General features: G+C 32.2%; 1 protein-coding gene across 3 annotated transcripts; it reads left to right on the top strand.

Moving 5' to 3' along the window:
* Positions 1-2,773: 2,773 nt before the first annotated feature.
* On the top strand, positions 2,774-5,619 carry LOC115963056 (anthocyanidin 3-O-glucoside 2''-O-glucosyltransferase-like). 3 transcript variants are annotated; one of them, XM_031081944.1, is made up of 4 exons: positions 2,774-2,959; positions 3,045-3,269; positions 3,853-3,918; positions 4,189-5,619. In XM_031081944.1, exon 4 carries the CDS (start codon positions 4,194-4,196, stop codon positions 5,565-5,567), a length of 1,374 nt encoding a protein of 457 aa, XP_030937804.1. In that variant the 5' UTR covers positions 2,774-2,959; positions 3,045-3,269; positions 3,853-3,918; positions 4,189-4,193; the 3' UTR covers positions 5,568-5,619. The 3 variants fall into 3 exon arrangements, with proteins under 3 accessions (XP_030937804.1, XP_030937805.1, XP_030937802.1); XM_031081945.1 differs by lacking the exon at positions 3,853-3,918 and having other exon boundaries at positions 2,774-2,929; XM_031081942.1 differs by lacking the exon at positions 3,853-3,918.
* Positions 5,620-9,251: the final 3,632 nt, after the last annotated feature.

The following is a 9,251-nucleotide window of genomic DNA, read 5'->3' as shown; positions in this document are numbered from 1 at the left end:
AGTGAAGATGGGCACGTTGAGTATGTGAACAAATCAATTGGAGAATTTATTTTTTTGAGAAACAATCAATTGGAGATTGATTGCTTTTAGTTCAGTTTTTAAAGTTTTATGATTCTTAAAAAAAATAAATAAATAAAAGTTTTATATAGTTATATAAATTGTTTGAAATTGAATCTGAACTATATCAAAATGAAACTCATAGATGTCTTAACTTAATGTTTTTTTTTCTTCGTTCTAATAATTCTGTAATTGGATTTGAACCTTAATGTCTTCGTAAAGTTTCGACTTAAGATGTTCGCTTTTAATAATTGTATTCGTTATCATTAAATTAAAATACTAATAATTTTTAGTTTAAACGAGGATTAATCACCAATCTTTTATTGACCTTAACGTCTTTATTGAAAATGCCAAAAAGAACCGGTTGAGCTATTGGCTCTTAGGATCTTTAATTTAATGGTTAAATTAATCATTATGGAGTATTAATATCATCACTAACAAAAAAAAAAAAAAAAACGAATATTTAATGTTTATGAAGTCTCATCTCATTACATATTCGAATACTAGTATCAAATTGTCTTAAAACCTTACTATATAATGGCAAAACCAAGTTTGAACAAAAAATAAAGATGTTCAATAAAATAATATTACTCATTGTAGACATGGAAATAAGATAAATTGAACAACAATAATATCAAAGTCTTAGCTAACTCAGGCTAATCTGTCAAAAATCTATAACTTACCAAAAATTTTTAAATCTTAGACTTGGTTGCTATTGTTATTTTAAAAATTTTTTAATGTAACATTTCAAATCCTACAAAATGGAAATTGATTGAAGATGACTTGTTATACCCACCCATTTGACACCTTATTAGAGAGCACAATTTGGATATAATGGGATAACATTTTTATGTGAATGAAAATGTTATGTAAATTTAAAATGTAGATAAAGAAAAAATAAATAAATTATTAGCTCTATATGTCAAGAGCCTTGTAGCACATATATCATATTTTGACATTTCTAATGGAGACATACATGATTCAAATATCTCCTACCCATTGTAATTATCAAATTTATCAACCCAAAAAAAAACAAAAATTATAGAACTTGTCAACTTGCACTGCATATCCTATTTGGACATGTGCCTTTTTAGCCTAGCCTCTTTTTTAATCTCTCTCTCAATTGCATATTAAGTGGAACTCCTAACAATCAAGCTATGGGTTTTGACTCTCAATTTTATTTGAGGGTAAAAAAATAAGCTTAATAAATATTGTGAGGATAAATAGGGCGAGTAACTGAGTTGGGCCGTGGGCCGTGCCCGATAACACATAGAAACTTGAGGATGGTCTCAAGGTTTATTAAGTTTTGGGATCAACGAACCGAGGACAAGGAAGGATAATAACAAACTGGTGGTAGTTCCCGAGGAGCTGAGCTTCCTTGAGAAAGCTTATGGAAGGTTGGAACCCAACCACCTTGGGAATGCTGTACAAAAGGTAATCAGTCTTTTGAGAATAGGTTTCAGGGAAGGTAGCCAACAACAAAGGAAGAAATATTTGGAAAGAAGGCTACTACCACTACATTAACTGCTCTGCACCTAACCAACTGGCCACATTTATGAGGAAATGACACCTAAACAGTAATATCTCAGTTTATAGCTATTCATAAAACTTTCAGGAGGCTTTAGATGGGACAAGCATCCAAGAGATCATCTATAAGGTCAACAAGTGGAAAGTTGGGATGAAGGATGGAAGGACCATATAAGGTAAAGGCCCCATAAAAAAAGGTCATATAATCCGTGAAGGAAGAAAAAAAGAACACATTGTATGGGAATAAGCTTGATTTAATATAAGAACATCTCATCCTCAGACTTGACCGAGGAGCTCTATTTTCATTAATTTGTCTTACTGTCTTGAATCCAGTCAACTATGATCTACTCTTTTTGTAAGACTGTACCTTGAATTAACCCATTCTCTTACAAATATATTGTTTTGGGTATGTTAGGCCATCATCCATTGTTCTTGGTGGGTTGAGGTATCAAACCTAGTCCTTACAAATATCATAAATGAGACAAAATCCAAACAATCCATACATTTTTATAAATTCTTTCAAAATAAACAAGTAAATTTACACCATATTTGATATATTACACTAAAGCTTCGTTGGAGACTGAAGATTGAAGAAGAGTATTTGGAGGTGGAGGACCATACTGAGAAAATTTGTGGACACAATTCTTGTGCCATGACTTTTGCCATAACCCTACGATTGTGAATAATGGATAAAAAATGGTGAGTGCAACCCTAATTATGAATAGTGGAGAAAAAGTAATGAGTTCATTTAAAAGTAATAGATAGCTAGTCATAGTATGTCAAGTCAAAGTAATAAATAACTAGTCATAATTTGTCAAGTTAAACTGGTAGCAAAATTTGTTGTCCTAGAAGAACTCGACCATAGCTGTTTTTATTTTTTTTATTTTTTTTTATTTTTTTTTTTTTTATGAACAGACTAAAACTTTATTCAATAAAATCAAGTACAAGAAACAATAAAAGTGATAGCTGTTTTTGATGGAAGTGATTTAAGTGATAGGTTCAAATTAGAAATAATAACAACTTACCACTTATAATTGTTGCAAAAATATTGTTAAAATATTGTGTACGTATCGGAGACTATGCAAGGAAAAGGGGCACTACAATAGGCACTCAAGTGATAGTTTGACAACCACCACAGCCGTAAAAATAGGATCATCAAAAGATCATTTCTTGTGTTGTCATGGAGAAAAAAATATTTTTTTAAAAATAAGAAATAAATTTGGAGATAAGGGAAATGAATCTGTCCCCTTTTGAAGTTTCCAACTACATGCAATAAATTTTCTACTCTTCCCTTGTGTTGTGTATACGAAGCAGTTGATACTGATAGTGATTCTCGTGCACCTAGGTGCGTCTCCCTTATTCATTATGATCACAGGTGAAAACTGCATACAGAACAGCCATTTTTTGTTGTCCCAAAATAGTCATATTGATATTACTAATGCAATGTTGGTCTCTTTCAGATATACTCACTGCCAGGGAACCTATGGGCTCCTCCTTAATATGAAAACTGAAAATCAGTTCCATCAAGCCAAATTTTAGGAGGAACCTGCTAGAATGGGTGAACCCAAATTAATGCATTCGGCACCAACAAATTAACTGCTGGACTTATCAAAACTTCCAGCTATTTCATGTTTTCAAGTTTTCTAGAATACTTTGTGGTTTAAAATTGCAAAATTAAACCACAGGTACATATACGAGATCACTCTCTTTATTTGTGGCTATGCATGCAGCATATAAATTATGAGTTTTTCCAGGCACAATATTCTCCAAGTCAATTAAAAGTTGAAACTCATTCTTCTATTCAATCCATCATACTATGCTGAAATCATTATTTAGTATGAAAAATGCTTTGGACTTGATTTATTTCTAGCAGTTAACTTTTTATCTCTCTCTCTAGCAAGCTTCCTGTTTGCTACAATAACTATCTTATATTGATAGTTCAATGTAAACTCATAATTTCAAACCCCCCCCCCCCCCCCAAAAAAAAAAAAAAAAAACTTTCAAAAACTATTGGTTTCCTTCTATTTCAATAACTTGTAGTAATCAAAGTTTAGGTTATGCAGTTTTTTATTGGTGTTGTGTGATGGTTTATTTTTATCGTTTGCTATTCATGTTTTTCCACTCTAATTATAATTTGTTCTGTAGTCCACTCTAATCAGAATTTTTTCTGTAGTTATTTTCTTATCTTCTGTGGCTTTTCTTCTCATCAAACCATATGTGTCATACTGTTCTGTTTTTAATAAATTAACATTTTGCTTTCCTATTTAGGTTGCTGATAATTTCCTTCTTGATGCCACTAGCATTCTAGAATCCTTAATCTATTGTTCTCAGGCCGTAAGAAATCTTAATCTTTTTTTCTAGATTCAAGCACTTTGGATCAGTCTTTGTTCATTAATTTGAGCTTGTAGTAACTAGGTCATTTACAAGCGGGAGAAACATATACTGAGGTTTTATGTTTTTAGTAGTGGTAGCATGTGGGAAACAATTGTTATCTACAAGTAGCATTTTCAAAACTGATAAGAAACTGTAAATTTAATCACTTAACTATTATTCTAACATGATTGAAATCTAGTTAACCAGCTGATGTGTATTTTTGTTTTGCAGCAATTATGAGTGACAAAACCTTTCACATAGTTATGTACCCATGGTTTGCCATGGGCCATCTAACCTCGTTCCTCCACATCTCCAACAAACTTGCAGAGAGAGGCCACAGAATCTCTTTCTTCTTGCCAAACAAAACTCAAGCTAAGCTAGAGTCTTTTAATCTTCACAAAGACCTCATTTCTTTCATCCCAATCATTGTTCCACATGTAGATGGCCTCCCTCCTGGTGCTGAAACAACCGCAGATGTTCCTTTCCCTTTGCATTCTCTCCTAATGACTGCTATGGACCTTACAGCACCCTCCATTGAAGCTTCTCTTTGTGAACTCAAACCCCATTTTGTATTCTATGATTTCACTCACTGGCTACCAGCATTGGCACACCGGCTAGGCATCAAGTCTATACATTATTGTGGCATTAGCCCGGCGTCTATAGGGTTTTTGCTAAGCCCAGAAAGAAAACTCAATGAAAAATCATTAACAGCAGCTGATTATAAGGAACCTCCACCATGTTTCCCACCTTCATCGATCAAGTTACTTCCATTTGAAACTCGGCACCTATCCTTTTCAGCAGTGAAGCAATTTGGCTCAGACATATCATTCACAGAACGCCAAATTATGTCTTTCAACAATTCTGATGCGATTAGTTTCAGAGCTTGCATGGAGATGGAAGGGCCTTACTGTGACTATGTTGAAGAACAATTTAAAAAACCCGTTATTCTTACAGGGCCAGTAGTGCCTAAGCCACCAACTATAGAATTAGAGGAGAAATGGACAAAGTGGTTGGATAGCTTCAAGGCCAGAACTGTGATATTCTGTGCATTTGGAAGTGAATGCATTTTAAAGAAAGATCAGTTTCAAGAACTGATTTTGGGTTTTGAGCTAACAGGCTTGCCTTTTTTGGCTGCACTAAAACCACCAATGGAGGCTGAAGTAATTGAATCTGCATTGCCAGAAGGGTTTGTAAAGAGAGTAAAAGGAAGAGGGGTTGTTCATGGGGATTGGGTTCAGCAGCAGTTGATACTGAGCCATCCTTCTGTAGGTTGCTTTGTGACACATTGTGGATCTGGTTCTTTATCAGAAGCACTGGTGACTGAGTGCCAATTGGTGCTGTTACCGCACGCTGGGGATCAAATTATCAATGCAAGGCTGATGGGTGGAGATCTAAAAGTGGGAGTTGAAGTTGAGAAAGGTGAGGAAGATGGGCTATTTACTAGGGAAGGTGTGTGCAAGGCAGTGAAAGCTGTAATGGATGATGACAGTGAAGTGGGGAAAGAGGTGAGAGCTAACCATGCTAAATGGAGAGAGTTCTTGTCCAGCAAAGGGCTTGAAAACTCCTACATTGATAACTTTGTTCAAAAGCTGTACACTCTGCTCAAATGATTTCATGGTATTTATATTTTGGAAGTTAGTTATATATATATATATATATATATATATAAGAAGCTCGGATATTTCATCATGACTGTTCTTAAGCCAATATTTGCTAAGTCGTCTTGTTAAAACTCATTTAGTTTGGTTTAAACAAACATGTAAGGCATGAATGCATAATTTTGAATTTGAGTGATGAGGATGTGAAGGTAAAGATTAAATATATTGTATTGGGACTTCCAATAATGGTTATCTTTGAAGGATTAATTTCAAAAACATCTTACAACAGCATGAAAAAAGGGTTTCGACTGGCAGGTTGGATTTATGTTTGTGCTGAAAGTTGGGAGCTCTTTGTGAGTGTTGCAGATCTTAATAATATTTTTTTGTAAGTTGATCCAAACTTATGGATAGGAACTTACCCTTGAAAACTAGCTTGCAAAGGGAGGGTGTATAAGAGCTTATATACACATGGTTAAGCATGCATTTAAGACATGTGAGATACTTGGATCGTAACATAAGTTATGTGCTTACAGCGGAATACAATTTGTGTCTAACCAAGCACCTGAATTGGGCCATTCCTTCTTGTTCATTAATTTTTTTAGAATGTGGTAATTTGAGGCAAATTGAGTCCATTTACATGTCTGAGAAACCTATACTGGAATTTTATGTTTTTAGTAGTGGTAGCCTAAGAATCAGATAATTGATCTCTTGCATCAAAAATAACTTTTTGGGTTCCCATACCACTTTAAAAAATCGTTAATCATTATCTGGGTACTGCATATTTTTATGAAACAAGCAAGTGATAGAAATCTTGTGATATTATAAAGCCAAGAGGATATTATTATGCTTAATTGGCAAGTGGTATTGTGAATTGGTTTAAAGATGAGATGAAATCTCATCCAGAATACATACCAGGATTCTTGGAGCTACTTACAGTTTTGCCTGAGGTATATATTAAAATCATGCGTGTTGATAATTTATATTTGTGATCTATTCAGCATTTTTTACGAAGTAGAAAGACAGAAATGTTCTCTACTTAAGAACTAGTCATAAACCCATGCAATGCGTGAAAATTAATAATTATTTTGTAATTGTAATATAATTTAGGGTAAATCACAAATTACACTCCTAAAGTTTTGGGGTGATTAAATTTTATACCCTGAAATTTCAAATTTTAGATTTTACCCCCTAAAGTTTGGGATGTTTGGATTTTACATCTCCAAATCTGAAAAATCCAAACACTCCTAAAATTTAGGGAGTAAAATCCAAACATCACCAAACCTCAGGGAGTAAAATCCAAATTCTTAAACTTCAAAGTGTAAAATCCAATCACTCCCAAACTTTAGTGGCGTAGTTTGCAATTTATCCTATAATTTATAATTTTTTTCTCCTTAAAAATAAAACAATTTCTATTGGGTCTAATTAGGTCTACTTCAGTCCAATTAGGTCTACTTTAGTCCACTTCGGTCCAGTTTGGTCCACTCAGTCAATTTCACTCCCCTTCCCTCCATTTTGGGCTAATTGGGTCTTAAATTGATTCTTTTTGTAGATTGAATTTTCAAGTTTAGCTCAAAAATTCATTTTTTTCCTTAATTTTTGGGTTGAAAAATATGAAATTTTATTATATTTGGGTTAAACTCTTTAGTTTTGAGTTAAAAAAATACAACCAAAAAAAAAAAAAAAGATATCGTAAATTAGAAACATGAGCCCTAAAAATGCAATAAAAATGATACATATTTAAAAGTCCTATTCTTTCTGCTTCGGTCCATTCTGACCTCTTCACTCCATTTTGGTTTTTTTTTTTTTTTTTTTTTAATATAATCTGTCCACTTTGGTTCTATTTGGTCTTATTGGGTTCATTAGGTCCACATTGGTCCTATTCTAACCACTTTAGTCCTATTCTGTCCATTTTGTCCACTTTGGTTCTGTTCGGTCCACATTAGTCCTATTCAGTCAATTCTGTATGCTTCGGTCCTATTTAGTGGACGTTGGTCCTATTTGATCTACTATAGTCCTATTCGGTCTTATTTGTTCCTATTTGGTCCATTATTTCCACTTTAGTCCTAATATGTCCATTCGTTCTTATTCGGTCCACACCAGTCCTATTTGGTCCACCTTGTTCCCATAGGGTCCTATTCTGTCCATTCAGTCCACTTCATTCCATTTGTGGCCACTTTGGTCCATTCGAACCTCTTTGGTCCATTTCGGTCCATTTTTGTGCACTTACATGGAAGGAAAAGACATGTTTAGGTTAAGAGTACCTATTCTAAATCAAATTTATTAAAAATATATATAGATCTCAAACTCGCAATATCTAAAATCTTAAACATAATATTTATTGTTGCTACATTTTTGTTGAGCCACATTAATATAGTAATTCAATCCACTTCAATTCGACTAAATTTAAGTGAAAATCTTTCTAAACATTAAGGCTAGGAATATACAAATCTAACCTTTAGGGTAGTTACTCATTTGTTTTAATGTCATTACTTTTAAATGAATTGCATGAGGTTGATTATACCTTCAAGAAAAATAACTAAATAGATAAATATATATATATATATATATAAACGTATGTATGTATGTATGTATGTATGTATGTATGTATGTATGTATGTATGTATGTATGTATAATTTTAATTTAAATAAATTCTTCAAATTCTTCATTCTCTTATAAGATATTATTATGATAATCAAAACTCATAACAAACTTATACTAAATATGTATAATTTATTTTCTAAATTTTATTGTAGATAATTTGTTCTCCTTAAAAATTAAACAATTTTAAAAAATAATTTTCATCACTCTATTTTTACAAATATATAATTTTATCATTTTTGATGTTTTTGATTGATATTATTCTTTTATGAAATGGTTATATTCTTCTAATTATTGTTATTATGTATTATATTTTTCTAATTTCTTTTGGTACAATTAAAATTTTTAAGTTTCAAAAGGAGATTATTATGATAACCAAAACTTATCATATAATTACAATTGATATTACTCAAATAATTAATAGTACTCTCAACTTAAACTTGTATTTTGTCATTCTTAAGTAGCTACAACAAATTTGACCGAAGTGATAAAAAATGGACCAAAAATGGACTGAATAAATTGAAGTGATCCGAATGGACCAAATTGGACTAAATGGACTGAAGTAGACCGAATGAACTGAATTGAACGGAATGGACCGAACAGGACTGAATTGACCAAAGTAGACTAAATTGACCGAAGTAGATCAATGGACCTAATTGAACTAAAGTAGACCGAATTGGACCAAAATTGAATGAAATGGACCAAATGCCGAGCAGTTATTAGCATAGTTAAGATTGTGTTTTGATATAAACTCAAATTTTTACTTCCAAAATAATTAAGTATTAACTCAAACAAAAATCAAACGAGAACTATAAGAGAGAGATATTCTAATTGTAATGGGGAACTAAAAAATACAACACCAAAATGTATGATCCCAAAATAGAGTTTTAAAAATCACAACAATTCATCAATATAAAGTAGAGTTGCAAGAAAGAATAAAAAATCAAGAGAGAGAGAGAGAGAATAACCACTTCTCAAGACAGAATTAATAAAAAAATTTATAAAAAATAATATGAAAGTAAAAAAAATGTAAAAATAAAAAAATATTGTAATAAATACCAAATTATCCAAGTCATGTTATGTTAGGTTATGTAAAA

The sequence above is a fragment of the Quercus lobata genome, chromosome 10 (assembly GCF_001633185.2).
Source record: "Quercus lobata isolate SW786 chromosome 10, ValleyOak3.0 Primary Assembly, whole genome shotgun sequence".
NCBI lineage: Eukaryota > Viridiplantae > Streptophyta > Magnoliopsida > Fagales > Fagaceae > Quercus > Quercus lobata.
This window is presented reverse-complemented; position numbering and strand designations above follow the sequence as displayed.

Excerpts from the sequence above, each read along its gene's own strand:
- LOC115963056 (XM_031081945.1), top strand. The coding sequence starts at position 4,194 with ATGAGTGACAAAACCTTTCACATAGTTATGTACCCATGGTTTGCCATG.